The sequence below is a fragment of the Rhinatrema bivittatum genome, chromosome 4 (assembly GCF_901001135.1).
Source record: "Rhinatrema bivittatum chromosome 4, aRhiBiv1.1, whole genome shotgun sequence".
Classification (NCBI taxonomy): domain Eukaryota; kingdom Metazoa; phylum Chordata; class Amphibia; order Gymnophiona; family Rhinatrematidae; genus Rhinatrema; species Rhinatrema bivittatum.
This window is the reverse complement of record NC_042618.1, coordinates 457,985,671-458,001,086: the sequence shown is the minus strand read 5'-3', so window position 1 is coordinate 458,001,086 and position 15,416 is coordinate 457,985,671. Positions and strand designations below refer to the sequence as shown.

Here is a 15,416-nt window from a genome sequence, read left to right as displayed (position 1 = left end):
AGTGTAGTTCTCCACCAGCTCCAATTACAGATGAGGCCTGTAAGGAAAGAGGTTGTAGACTCTGTTTCTTTTTGCTTGCAACTTTGGAGCAAGCAACCCTTCAATTTTCTTTGAATCTGCAACAGATGAGACAATCCCACTGAATGAACTCCTCAAGGTCCAGTAGTGGATAGGCCTTGAAATCCTTCAACTGCTGAATTCTTCTTCCTTCAATTCTACTGGAAGGGGTCCATCATGACCCTACAACAGACAAGTGCTTGCTGATATGCCTGATAACGACTGTTTCTGTTCTTCTGTACAAGATGTGGTTAAGCACTGTCCTTTTTCATTCTGATTTATCTCATCACTGCAATGTCTGTTCCTGGAAGAAATAGTCATGTAACAACTACAATCCAGAAAAACCTTAATCTTATCAGCTACTGCATTCATCTCCTAATCACAATTACGTCACCTCTTACAGCCGTTTCCTATTAGTTCCAGCATACCTTATCTCCAGAATGGACTCAGAATTGCCTCTCATCTTCACTCCCAGCTCAATGGTATTTCCAGTAACCAGGTGAAGCACCAAAACTTCATAAAGCTGCTTACCTGCAATGGGTTCACACTGTTGAAATTCACCTTAGCAAAAGCTTCACTCTTCTACCTGACTGAAAGACTGCAACCTATACATCCAGTGCCAAGTGCTCCTCCAATCTACAGGTGGCACTATGGACTGTGCTTCCATCCAACAGCCACCTTGTTTCCTGCATACTTGTATTTATACAAAACATTCTCAACAACCAACTATGAGAGTTTGGTCCTACGTCAGTCCTCTTACTCTGACCACTCCTGCATCTGGACGACTTTGTCTCCTGATTCTATTTGCTTTGTTCACTTCTCATGCCTCACTGGCCACCAGCACTGGAGGGCCCAACCTGAAGGGAAGGTGGCTGGCAGAGATGGAAGAAAAGTTCTTCCACTATCATCAGCCTGGACTCACTCTTTACAAGATACTAAGCTGCTCAACAATCATCACAGAGGTGTCTACTAATATCAATCCTAGAACTTTGCAAGAATCATCATCCGCCTTCAAACCGAGTCTTTGGGACAGCTGGCAATGGTGCTGTCCCAGCCCGCCCCACCTCTCTCCACCCCCCAGTCTGCCCTTTGAAGAGGCCTGGCACTTAGTGCGTACCAGGTGTTTACGCACGTGGCCGAGCCCCTTTGAAGATTCTCCTGGCATGCGCAAGGCCCGGCCACGTGCATAAATGGCAGAATTTACGTATAAAATCCACCCTTTATTGTTTATAGTAAAAAACCAATCAGAGAAATTTTGACAATTATGAATCTAATTTAGGGGTTGGAAATGTAGAAGTGAAAAATCCTACATAATGTCTTATTATCAGTGAAAACATTTGAAAGAGAGTTTTATACTGGTGCTTTACATAGCACTCTGACAGTCTCTCTCCATAAGGCCTTATTATATTATTTTGTAATATTTAATAAAGAGAAGTTTTCTCAATAGCTGTTGGCTTTAAGCATCTATTTCGGTGAACCACATCATTACCCTCCTCAACCCCAGTTCCTCCCATTCCCCTGGGAGAGTTGGAATACTCTGAAAATGCAAGCAACCTGGTATCAATCATTGAATCTGCTTGCCCTGAAATCCAAAAATGGTTAACAAAGAATTGAGCCTTCCTAAATCTGGCAAATCTGAATAGGTGCAGGAAATTCATATTTCAATCTGAGCCAGGCTAGATCTGGTTTAAAAACAAACAAACAACCAAACAAACAAAATAATTAGGCTGGGCCAGCTCAATTTGGTTTGGCATATCAGACAAATAAGAGATAAATATACATTTTTTTTGCAGTAACTTATTGCCATCTCAGTATCTGATACCAGCAAATATAGATCACTTTGAATCTAATGCAATAGTTTCTTGTGTGTTACAACTTTTTAAAGATGTGCAGAGATTTAATATGAATTACTTTTATAGTGCTGTACAAGATAAATCATGGGGCAGTGTCTTCTGTTAGCATGGAAGTTAAGTGCTCAGAGTCACCCAGCTGAGTGCTGAAGGGAGGTCGGAATTGGTGTCTCCAGATTTCATAGCTGTGTGCTGTTACCATTTGTGTTACACTGCCAGCCCGCCTTCAGAAAGGGAAAATAAATATTACTTCACAGCTTCAAGGAATTAAACGTTTTAAAATGTAAATACAAAGATTAAAAATACTCATAAGTCAGGAAATCTAAGAAGCACTGAGGTCTTTATTGGGTATTCCAGGGGAATTGTCTAAACCCTTAAATATTCTGAGTTGCATACATTTTAAACAAATATACATTTCATGCAAAATAAATTCTGCACTGTCCAACCTCCTGGGTAGACATGATCTTTGTAACATGAAGGGGGCCTTGTCAATTTCGAACTATAAATTAAAACGATCAGTGACTTTCATGGCATTACTGTGCTTTGTTATATTCATTTATAAACATTTGATATTCTGTTTTGTTTTTTTTCTAAAAGTAAGCACAAGGCAGATTACATCGAAATTAAAAAGAACGTTGAGCACATCAGTAATGCAAACATGCAGTTATGAGGCAGATTGCAAGTAAGATACCTTGGCTATAATAATTCATATGAAGGGATAAGAAATGGGGTGCATTGGGTAGCAATAAAGATGAAGGTGCAAATTGCAATGTGTGTATTAAAAATGCAGATATGTGGTTGAGAAATAAGTTAGGCATCAGAGGTGCAAGAGAAATTAAGAACCAGTTGGGTACAAAACCCTTTGGGACTCATGGACAAGTATTGTATTTTTTTTTTAATTGCACTCTGTTTAGCACGGCAGGTCCGATATAGGCAGAAAAAAATTATTTCAATAAATAATTAAAGTAGGCAGGATGTAGAAGGACGAGTATCTGCCGATTTAGGGAGCATTCTATATAGACTGTCACCAGAGACAATGATTATGGAAGGTAACCATCAGAAGATCGCAAATATCTTGTCTGGATACACTGTAAAAATGGAGAGCCATAATTCTGCCAAATGCAGGGCACACCAGTGCGAATGGGAGAAAAGAAATGGAATAAAGCAATGTTACATGATCAAGTTTCATTGTTTCTACTTCCCTTGGTCTACTCGTAAAGCAGTCAAGCGATACCGCACTGAAACCCGGAGCCTTTCAGTCAAGCACGGGCTTGTAAACCACCCCCAGGGATGCGATCCTGCTGCTTGGAAACCCCTCAGAGCTGCGTGACGCTGCTCTGTTCCCTGCCTGTCGTTATTCGTGAGAGCTATAAAAGGACGATGCAGTCCGTAAGAAGAGGCAGTCAGAAGAGCGTAGATGCAAGCAAGGGCTTCCCCGTGCGTTAGTAATGAGAGCCGCTCAGCCAAAAGAGCGCGCATGCATGGAAGCCGCGCAAGGTTAACGCAGCTTTGCAGGTTTTCCGTGTCACCTCAAGGAAACGAGCTTCCCTAGACTACAAAGATTTTATTTGGAAGATGCCATCATAGTTGAAGAGCATCGGTTTGGATGCAATTCCTGTGAAAAAAAAAAGCTACACTGAAATGAACATTGTAGCAAACCTCAAATTAATGATACCTTGGGGGATATGCTGGCTATTTCATTCCTTGCTCTTCTCAGCAGGTAAGAACTTAATGTTCCTCTTTTACAAAAATTGTGTTCATTTTCAAAAGCCGGGTGTTATTGTGAAAGACACTGCTTGCCCCACGCGATTTCTTTTTCTGCCAAGTCAACCTTTTCATCATTAGGTTTGCTGTGTAGATGGCAGTCAAACGCGATTTGTTTTTAGAGTTGTTTTTAGACAGCACGGTGTTTTTATTTATTTATTTTTAAGGTCTGGTATGATTTTCGAAATCCTGCTCATATCTAACAGGCTTTTCATTTTGAATATTCTGATTTTACACAGCTATGTGTGCCTGATTTACCTGACGGCTCCTGAATAAACATTACAAACAGTTTTGGTGCCAGGCACACCAGCAGTGCCAATGGACCCACACATTCATAGCCTTTCAAATACGATTATGTTTACCTCCTCAGGATTCATATCCTGAATATGAAAGTAGCAGAGCAGGAACCAAACAGAGAGCTTATCTTTTCTGAAAAGAATTTACATCTTCTGCCATAAAATCATTCCCTACCCTAGGAAACCCTCTTCCACTCTACACTTTTTGTGACCGATGTGAGCCTGACGTACAGATGCTCTTGAAAAGTAGATTCGGCACTCTGAGAACAAAATTCAGATCAAACTTGTTGCCTGCAGGTTGAGCCTGTCAGATCAGCAGTGCAACTGCAGAAAAGATTGATGCTTTTCCTTCCCCCCCATCAAACAGGCACCTACTGTGAGGCGTCCGATCTGAAAAGAACATCCAGGTGAGTGCCTCATACCTTTTTTTTTTTTCCCCACAACTCTGCTAATGTGCCTTAAAGTTTTCTGCTGTTCCACAGATGGGTCACTGATGGTAACTCTTGCTCAGGATGCAAAATGCATTTGGCAATGCATTTTTTTTAAAATGTATTTACTTATTTTATGCAAAAATTGAAATAAAACCTTCGTCAGCTGCCCACGAGAAATCTGAATTAAAACGATTCTTTAAAGATATCTCCTTTGATGGATGAAAGCACCTCATCATCAAAGGCACCCCGCTAGAATGAGCTGCTCTAAGTTTCTGCAGTCATTCAGTGAAGTTCTTCAGCCTTTTCACTTGGGAACAGAACAGACTTTGTTTGGAATGATCATGCTAAAATAGTGACAAAGACCCTGAATGCTGTTGGAAATAACAATGCATACATTCCCAAACCTCTCTTAAGCAGTGCCATTGGAAAAAAAAAAGATTTCTACAATCTGAAAAGCAGACTAAAGCAAAGTACAAAATCAAATGTGGTTAAGAAGTTAAAGAAATATATTGCACTGTTGAACGAATGACCTGGGAGCTTATAAGTTATCTAAATTGAACTTAGAAAACTGCTAGTAAATGTTGTATACAAGGGATGTATTTTAATGCTGTGACTAATGATAATGACCAGGTAACTGTAAACCTATGAAACTGGAGAATATAGCTGACATTTTAAAATGTGATGCCTCTCAGATTTAACTTGGTCGCTTGGCTTATGTAAGGCATTTCTGAGATGGTTCTATCCGTGAGAGATGTCATCCTTTTTCTTAAGAAAAAAAAAAATCCCAAGTCAACTTTGTGTCAACCCAAAATACCAGGTGATCTCCCTCAAGCAAATAGCTTGTGTTTGAAACCAGGGCTCTGTAAGCCCTCTTCAGTTTTGGAAAACTACAAGTTACCTTTTAAATGTTAATCCATTAAAGACTTCTTTGATAAGTGGTGGAAATCAGAAAAAAAAACAACAACCTTTCCTGCTTATTCAGGTTGCCCATGGACCTTTGGCTATACAAGATACTTTTTGTTTTCTTCCAGAAACGGGTTTAATGCAGTCCGGCAAAAAAGAGATCTCTTAACAGGAGAGGTAGGTTAGACCTCACTTCTGAAATGGGGCTTGCTTGTACAATGAACCCTTTGTAAGAAGACTGCAAATGGTAACAAGGCAGGGAGGTTCAGTCCTGCTTTCTGATACCAGCTTTCCTGTAATTCTAAAACTGCCAACAGTTTCATTCATGCCTATCACATCAACATCTGCGACACGTCATGAAAAAGGTCCTTTGGCTATCGAGTAAAGAAAGCAGAATGACCAAAATAACGCAACATTTGCAAAGAGTCAGTGAAAGGGTATACACCAATGCATAATAACATTTTTGCCTTACGGCCTCTATATTAATGACATCTTTGTCTTTAAGATGGATTAAAAGAGATGAGGAAAAGAATGTGACGTGGGCCCAGTGATACAGGTAGTGCTCAGTCCCAAAAAAAGTGCAAGGGATCAGTCCAAAAAATACAAATTGATAAACTCACTGGATCTGAAAAACAATATATGCCATCTTATTTATTTATTTAACAGATTTTCTATACCGACATTAAAGTACACATCATATCGGTTTACATGGTAACGAAAGGTGGAAAGTACAAATAACAGGGGGAGGGGAGGTGGAGAACTAAGAGAAACTGTGGGTCGGAGAGGGACCCCAACAAGTTAGAGAAGGAAGGAGTGAAACGATAAACGATCTTGTGTTGTAAAACATGTTTTGCAATGAAGAGTTGCCAATGGCAACAGTCAAACTGGAAAACATCATCCAAACCTTTGACCTGGTCACTCAGCTGTGCCCTAGGCTCTCCAATATTAAGAGCTAATAAGGTGCGGTTGCCTGGTTAGTCCCCTGGGATACATAGAATTAACGTTTGACAAATTTTAGGTGATATCTTTTTAACTGACCTACATACATTTGTGGCTAACTTTCAAGGGCCTTGCCACTTTCCTCAGATCAATGTATAAAAAAAGCATTAAAAAAATAAAATAAATATCTTTCCGCTTCCTAATCTGTGAGTATCCCACAGGAATCGAGTACCAGAACAGATTGTCAGTTGTAGTTGCTACCTGTCCATGTGATCAAAGCTTTATTATCCTTAGCATTAGAAAAGATTTACCCACATGTTTTGCCTTTATATCTTTATAGAAAAGCAGAAAGTTACGAGTTCAGTCATGTGCACCAAGAGTACTCACTGCAGTCAATAAAGATCCACGCTCAGGTCAGGGTATCAGGGCAACCAAATCAACCTGACTCCAAGCCCAAATGCATGCAAATAAATCTGATGAGTATTTACTGTGGATCTGCTGAAAAACCAGGCCTGTCTGTGGCCCTGGAGGAGTGAAAGATAATCACATTAATGCTGTGTTTCTCTGACAGAGATATGGAACTCTTTACCCTGAACCTCGGGGGGCTTTCACACAAGCTCACACCCCTACAGTAGCAGGTCAGTGCTGTGTCTCGGTTTCTTTTTTTGTTGTACCATTGCTAGCCATTTTTCTTTTTAACCTGAAAAAATGTTGCTGGGTAGAGCAGGGAAGGCTGGAACATTTGTAATCCCTGGCCCAGTTTTATACAAAGGATGTCTCTTGTGGGAGAGTCTTTCGTAAATAAAGTTTCTTATGTAGGAGGTCCTGGAATGCCTCTACCATTCTTGAGGAATTGTCGAGATGGCGTCAACCAAGCAGTAGGCTCCAAAGTGTGGCATTCATCATTTGGTCACCATGCAAGACTGTCGCCAGAATTTAACAAATGTGTTCTCCTCAGAAGAAAGGGGCTGACTTAAGCAACTTCAGGGTGGTTAAGGTCAAAAAACCAGAAAAAATCATTAAAATAAGTTTGTATAAAAATGTGGGTTCGCTATCCATTAGAGATGTGAATCGTGTGATCGATCGTCTTAACGATCGATTTCGGCTGGGAGGGGGAGGGAATCGGATCGTCGCAGTTTGGGTTTTTTAGATATCGTGTAAATCGAAAACCGGCACACTAAAACATCCCTAAAACCCACCCCGACCCTTTAAAATAAATCCCCCATCCTCCCGAACCCCCCCAAAATGCCTTAAATTACCTGGGGTCCAGAGGAAGGGTCCCGGTGTGATCTTTTACTCTCGGGCCTCCGGTACATTGTAGAAATGGCGCCGGCGCTACCTTTGACCTGTCATATGACAGGGCAAAGGTAGCGCCGGCGCCATTTTGTTTTTTTGTCCCCCGACGTCAGGAGCGTAGGAGATCGCTCCCAGACCCCCGCTGGACCTCCAGGGACTTTTGGCCAGCTTGGGGGGGCCTCCTGACCCCCACAAGACTTGCCAAAAGTCCAGCGGGGGCCCGGGAACGACTTCCTGCACGCGAATCGTTTTTCCGTACAAAATGGCGCCGGCTGTGTTCATCCCATCAAGCTCATATATCTCATTAAAGTGGTAAATTGAATAACACAATAACTTTGTTTTATTATTGTTACTCATAAATTATAACAATAACATTAATCTTGGAATATTATATATTTTTAATAATGTGTATATTTAAGGAAACATACATAAATTGTCGAAATACATTTTGTTCATTTAACCTTTAACCTCTGGTTTGCTAGTAGACTGAATTACTGTGTCACAGATTTTTTTAAAATTATTTTTTCACAATTAAGTATTAAATTAGAAAGACAGTTCATCGTAAATGGTAACCACACCCATTCCCCATTTAGAGTATATTATTGAACTATGTAACCGTATAATAACGGCACCCTATGGATAATTGAGAAACCACATATTTGTGCCTAACTGTAAACCGTTGTGGTGGTGCACTACTAAACGACGGTATAGAAAAGTTTTAAATAAATAAATACATGTTTCTTTTCAGCTTCTTGCCCTCAGGGATGTCTTAATGGAGCTGTGTGTACGGAGGCGGGAATCTGTGACTGTGAGATATTTCAGGCCAATGGAAACAGGTGCCAAATTGGTAAGTTTGTGAAATAAAAGGGCTGAAATATTTTTTTGTATTTATAGTGGTATTTGAAATAGAAGTTGCTTTATATAACCTATACCAATGTGTCCTACATGATCACAGATAAAGGTGGAGTAAAAGACAATCTGTATACTAGGAAGGAGACAATCATAGTTATTTCTATAGTGCTGTTTTATAGTGCTACTGGATGTATGCAGCACTGTATGATGGTGATAAGTATTCAGGTATGATAAGCCCCTGCCCCAGAGAGCTTACAGTCTAAGGAGGTAATTTTCAAAGGAATTACATGTATAAATGTAAGGTACCAATTTTCAAAAGCACTCAGCGCAGGAGTAAATCCTTTTGAAAATTCCACCCTATGTGGGTATTTGAGGGAATGGGAGATAAAGTGACTTGCCCAAGGTCACAAGAAGTGTCAGTGTCTGAGGGAGGGAAGCAGGATTTGAATGCAGGTTGCACTGGCTTGTTGGCCATTGCTTTAACCACTAGGCCACTCTTCCTCTCAGGAGCTATAGCTTCTCCTAGGCAATTGAAGAAGAGATGAAATATCAGCACAGCAGAAACAGAGGAAGTTAAGGAACAGGGTACAGCCAGGTTGTGGTGGCACAGGCCAATTCTTTGAGAAGGATGGGCTGTTCCAGAGGCAGTCACCTTGGATGACAAGCCGGGGGTGGGGGAGGGGGAAGAATGCAAGGCTGCTATTTTGAGTCAGTTTGTGAGTCTGCAAGCATGAGAGCCCAAAAGGAAGGGTGTGTGTCTGTGTGTGTGTATGTGTAATGCACTAGGATCAGGGATCATCAGTGCACTTTACCTGGCCAGAATGTGTCTCAGCAATGTTTGGGGCTTTCTCTTTTCCTGGGGTTGAAATGCTGAATATGCAGCACCCCCTCCCCATCCAGCCTGCAGAGCAGGAGCCAAGCTCTTCCACGTGGGGCTATTGGACTGATTTAGTTCTTTAGATTATTAAAGATGTTGGCTTTAGTGCACTGAGTGGCTCCCTGTTATTGTACAGAATGAGCTGACACTGTAACAGACAGGGCTTGCAAGTAAACCCCCTTGATGGCCAGATCCTGCCCATAATGCGGTATATAAAAACCTTTTAAATAAATAAATACGCTGATTGGCTGAATGTCCATTCTCAGTTACAGTTATGCACAAGACACGACCACATTGCATGCTAGGATGTAAACTACTTGCTTACTTTATGTTTTTCTTATATTCCTCAGTACCTAACACTGGTAAAGAAAGAGATGGAATTTGCAAAAGCTGGGGTCAGTATCATTTCGAAACCTTTGACGGAATCTACTATTATTTTCCTGGCAATTGTTCCTACATTTTTGCAAAGGATTGCAGCTCTCCTGTGCCTCAGTACACTGTCTGGGTAAGAGCAAATACATTATAAGGGAGCCATTCCCTGCCCTTTACCATTTCTTGTTGTCCTCCTCTGCACGTTTTCTAGTTCAGTTAGGTCTTTTTTGAGATGGGGGCGACCAGAAGTGCACATGATACTCAGAGGCGATCTGATATTTTCCATTTCATTCTCCATTCCTTTTGGGATCATTCTTAACATTGTGTTTGCTTTTTTGACAACCGCCGCAGACAGAGCTGAGGAATTTAAAGAATTGTCCAGAAGGACTCCAACGACCTTTACCAGGGTGGTGACAACTGTACATTGCTTCCAAAGAACTCGATTTAATAAATTAAAATAAAAGAGAAATGATTGGAATCCTGCTTCCAAAGAACTCGATTTAATAAATTAAAATAAAAGAGAAATGATTGGAATCTTAGCAAAAAAACCACCATATTAAAATAATTCTAAATCAATATATTGCTCTGTTTCCGTGTGCCACAACAGAAGAAAATTTACTTTCAGACACCTAAAAGGTATAAATAATGCACAGGAAGCAATCCTTTTTTTTTTCCCGTGGAAAGGAGATTCTAGAACAAGGGATCATGATGTGAAACTCAAAGAAGGTAGACTCAGGAGTGAGATTAGAAAATATTTCTTTACAGAAAGGAAGGGGATGCTTGAGAAACATTAGGTGGAGGCGAAAACAGTAACAGAATTCAAGAATGCCTGGGATAGGCAGAAATGATCCTTGCTTGCAAAAAAGTGAGGGGAACGTCTAAGATGAACTGGGGTCTGGGGCATTGCGAAAGGAGACCCACTGAGCAGACTAGGCAGGCCTTAAGGTCCTTCTCTGGTGTCTCAGTCAACGCTTCCATGTAAGATTTCTGGTTTGTGGTGCGGAAGTGCATCGAGACAGCAGACTTTGAATTCTGAAATAACAGTGCCCATGTGCCCTGACTTGGCCACCATAATCTTGATAGATAAACAGAACAGGGAAAGGGGAACCTGAGGAGCACAGAACCAAGACTGAATATTTTTTTGTAAGGTTTTAAAAGTTCATCACAGATCATCTGTGTCTCCTTATTTGCCTCAGTGGTTTATTGAGAAATCATGAGGAAAACATGGGAAAATCAGTTTAATGACATTTGGGGGTGAATTTCTATAATCCCCCCCCCCCAGATATTATGAAAATAAAAATAATCACAGATGCATAGATAAAGATGGGCCACACCAAAAACAGCAAATAGCTTAAGCAGGCAACTACTACTGAAGCTTGGAGACTGACATGATTTGAAATGACAAATGCACCCTCTGTCTTCAGTACAATAATCACATGTAGTTTGGACTTTGGTAACTATTCCTACACTTAGATTTGTCAAGACATTATATACTACATTGAAGCTACATATAGAAAATGGACGTTGCATGGATCCGTTTGCCCCAACCCTCTAATGGGTTTCAGGATTGTCACAATGAATTTGATGAGAGAGATTTGCATACCCTGGGTCTTCAATGTATGCAAATCTATCTCATGCATATTCATTAAGGATATCCTGAAAACCCGACTGGTTAGGTGTGCCTCTAGGAGAGGTTTGGGAAACACTGGCATAGATCCCTATAAAAATGGCTGATATAAATTAAGCAATTTGATTTGCCAAACAACATCATGTGCCTGCATCAAGGTTGTCTAATGCAGGGGTGGCCAATTCCAGTCCTCGAAAGCCGCAAACCAGATAGGTTTCCAGGATATCCCTAATGAATATGTATGAAATAGATTTACATGCACCTCATGCATATTCATTAGGGATGTCCTGAAAACTCGGCTGGCTTGCGGCCCTCGAGGACTGGAATTGCCCGCCCCTGGTCTAATGCACATTCAGTAAGTAATGAGATAGGGCTTGCTCACCTTATGATGTTGTCTTGTGTATGAGATTCTGAGATCACAACAGCCCCTTTCTCAGGCTTCAGGCCTTTAAGATCTTGAGAGCTCATGCCCTGTTGAGCTTTGGACAGTTCTTAGGCTGAGTCTGTAAAAGATAACACAACCTGCAGGACTAGCGGGGACACAGAAACTCTGTGCTAGCTCCACCGAAATACTGAGACATTTCAGTATGCAGTAAATAGAAAAGACTAAACGTTCATCTTGTTAGAAAAACAAAATTTGTGGATGTTTCTGTTGGACCTGGGGCATTATGTAAGCATAATAACGCAATTCTATCTCCAGGAATCATATCATAGAGACAGCCTAGAGGCAATGAAAGCATGTTTGAGACACACCCAGGGGACAGTAGTAATGGAAGGAGAGGGAGAGGACCAGAGATTATGCTGGGACACTGTAGGCAGGGGGTAACCGCTAGGTTAAGTGAGGTCAGAGGAACTTATCTGCAGACAACTAGATTTCTATGTATGAATCTGTTTATATAACATAGAGAATTCTCTGTGGATTGAATAAGCTGCAACAGAATTATTTTATTGCTTTAAATTAATCATAAGGAGGAGGTTTGCTCAGGAAAGATTTGATTAGAGTCAAGTTATCAGGTTGGGTAATGGACTGAGGTCCCTTGACCTGGTAGGTGTCTGAATATCTATTCTAGTTGGTCTCTGGAGCCAATATGTCTTTCAGGTTTCCTTTCAAAAGTGTGATTCCTTTTGGTGTGAAGTTTAAAGAAAGTATCAGAGCACTTTGTGATTTACATTAAAAATTTGTATTAGACACAATCTTAATGTTAGACATCTTTTTTCGCTTCAGTTCAAACCATACAGAAGCTTATAAGGTTACACTGATGTCTTCTGTCTTGTGGTTTGTGTGACTGTGTGTGTGTGTGTGTTTCTTTCCCTTGTAATTTAGAAATCCTTTCAGATAGGGGTTATGACATTTTGGTAGTGCAGAGGGTCTTAGGCAGGAATGTGATCCTTGCAGTTTGGAAGCTTTGAAAGTAATGAGTGGGAGAGCTTTGGGGTAAAAACTTGTGTACACACGACATTGAGGGTTTGATCTTCAGAGCGCTTCATGCACGTAAAACCCTGTTGTATGCACGTAAATTGCTCTTCGAAGATCAACCAGTGGGTAAAAGTATGTGCGTAACCCGCTTTTGTGCATATTTTTACCCCACCACGTGAAAAGGCATTACGGGGGACGGGGGAGAGAGCTGGGGCGGGGCAAAGAATTATGAATGTGCTTTTAGTTTTCGAAAGTATGAGGTAAATCTTCACGCCCAAAGTTACGCCTGCTTGGGAGCAAGTGTAACTTTTGTCTGCGTATGTCAGAACTTCTACAAGAGACACCCATGAATTTTGAAGGTGGACGTACGCACCTAAGTCCGCTTTGAAAATTTGGGCTAAAGACCGCAGGAAGAAAGAGCCGCAGACTATAGTTTTGTGCAGGCTGTTGTAAAATTCCCCTTTGAATGGAAATCTATGTGAGAACTGGGAGAGAGAAGGGGGGGGGGGGGGAGGGAAGGAAAAGAAAGCATTTGGGTCATTGGATGCCTAATTGTAGGTGCCCATTATCCCATAATATAGGCACCAAATGGAAACAAGACATTTATATAAAATATTTATAGCCTGCCATTACGAGGGTAGAAACAGTGAATTTCAGACCAAATGTCCTATTTCTAGCTACAAGTGGAGAGAACTAGAACTGAGGCTCTGTAGGCTCTGTGTTAGTTGCTACTTGTTCGAAGACCAAAACTGATAATGTTATTTTGTGTACTTTTTCCTAGGTTCACAACGGTCGGCAGTGTGCTGGTTCTGTTTATTCTTGCCTTCGATCGATCAGCCTTTTCTTCTCTGGTCAGGAGGAGATAATCATTTCTGGTCACCAAGTGAAAAAGGGAGATGTCCGGTCAGTGGTTGCTAAGTCACAAAACATCTTCCTACACAAGTGAATGCGCTATTGCACCCATTCAGTCGATTCTTTTTGGACTGCTTCCTTCTTCAACTTTTTAGAAACTGTAATTTGTCCAAAAATAAATAAATAAAAAAAAAATGGAAAAAAACCCCAAACCCCAAAAACGTTCGTCACCAGTAATCTCTAAATACTATCCTGTATCTAATGGCTTCTTTCTCAGTGAATCATTGGATAGAGTGGCCTTGTCCCACCTTTCTAATCATCTTTCTACTAACATTATTCTTGACCACTTACAATCTGGCTACCCACAAAGAAGTCCTCACTGAGTTGACTTTTCTTTGAATAGTTAATGACCTACTTTTTGCTTATCATGGTTATCAGTCTTGCCCCATTCTTCTTCACCTAGGCCCTGCTTTTGACAGTGTAGACCATCCAGCTCTATTAAACGGTCTTGACTATTCTGCTGAAGTTTCTGGCTATTGCATAATCTTGAGTCTGCTCTTCTCTATGTGACCCCCCTCCTTTTCTGATTCCTGTGGAGAGTTATCTTCCACCCATATTCCCTTTCTTTTTACTCTACCCTTCACTTCTTATAAGAAGTCATATAAGTCATATAAGAAGTTATAATTATCCTTAGCCCACAAGTCTTCTCCATCTCCTTGCACAACTCATTTCACTCTTTAATGTCTGTTACCTTTTTATGTTGTCACCTAGCTGTATATCTTTTGTTTCAAGTAGTGATCTTGCATTGCTTAACATATTTATTTATCTTAAGTAAGAAAATATATAGCTTCATCCTGTAAATTGCTGTCTGTAGGAGTAAAGCACATCTCCTGGAGAAGGCCCTCATCAAGCACAATCCTGTATCTCCCTGCTCCTTCCTTGAATCAGATCTCAACTTGCATCCTCTGCCTGAAGTGTCACTATTAATCTAGAACTTCTTTCACTGGCTATCACTTTCTTTCAGTTCAAAATCTGCCTTTTGGTAGCACCATAGAATTGCTTATCTTTACTCCTTTTGCAGCTCTGCCTCTGCTAAGAAAATCATTCTTTTCTTTTTTCATATCTTGATTATTATCACTATTCTTTTTATGGTCTTGACCAGTGTCGGTAGCCGCCCACGATAATGCAGCTGTGGGAGAAACTGAATAATTAACTTGTTGCTGCATAATTTACAATCTGCCACAGAATCAACATTCCTGAAAGTTTTCACATCTCTTAATTCAATCTTTTGAAGAAAGCTGCAGGGTGCCTGCTTGCCTTCAGTCTCAGCTCTCTCTTTGCTCCTGCTCCAGCATCTCCCCTCTCAAACAACCTGCAGGGAACTCTCTCCTGTTTGTCTCTCCACACTCCTTCCTTCTGTCCTGAAGTAAAGGGAGGAGGTGAAATTGGAGTGAACAGAGAAAACAGTCAGAATGTTTGATCCCTCAAAGATCTCTTAAATCCTTATCAAACCAAACATGATTTTTAAATAATTCCTGGATGGAATGTGGTTCTTATATATGTGGCCAATCATACACAATTTACAAAGGCCTGAATGCATTTTGGAAGTCTGCAACTGCTGCTGTTCCACAGCAGGCAAAGAGAGCATTGGTTTCAATTCAAAGAAGCCTTGATGATTGATTCTGCTACTGACAGGTTTTAACGTGCTAATTTAACCCCAATATATGTGCACATATCTTTCTGTGTACTTAATAACATGATAAACTGCTGATGTTGAGGGCAGTTTTAGAATGTGCAAGCTCATATGCTTGGAAAGATGATAAGGACTTTCTCAAGGAAATCTAAAAGGCATGGTTGCACTATTTCAATTCAAAACAAAAGTG

General features: G+C 40.7%; 1 protein-coding gene across 1 annotated transcript in view; it reads left to right on the top strand.

Annotated features, from left to right (window-relative positions):
* The first annotated feature begins 3,316 nt into the window (after positions 1-3,316).
* The window catches only part of OTOGL (otogelin like), a 205,429-nt gene continuing 193,329 nt past the window's right edge, over positions 3,317-15,416 (top strand). The window contains exons 1-7 of the mRNA XM_029597118.1: positions 3,317-3,627; positions 4,335-4,374; positions 5,430-5,478; positions 6,812-6,878; positions 8,285-8,383; positions 9,616-9,770; positions 13,463-13,584. Coding sequence (XP_029452978.1) covers positions 3,549-3,627; positions 4,335-4,374; positions 5,430-5,478; positions 6,812-6,878; positions 8,285-8,383; positions 9,616-9,770; positions 13,463-13,584 — 611 coding nt within the window. The 5' untranslated portion in view covers positions 3,317-3,548. The remainder of the gene's footprint in view (positions 3,628-4,334; positions 4,375-5,429; positions 5,479-6,811; positions 6,879-8,284; positions 8,384-9,615; positions 9,771-13,462; positions 13,585-15,416) is intronic.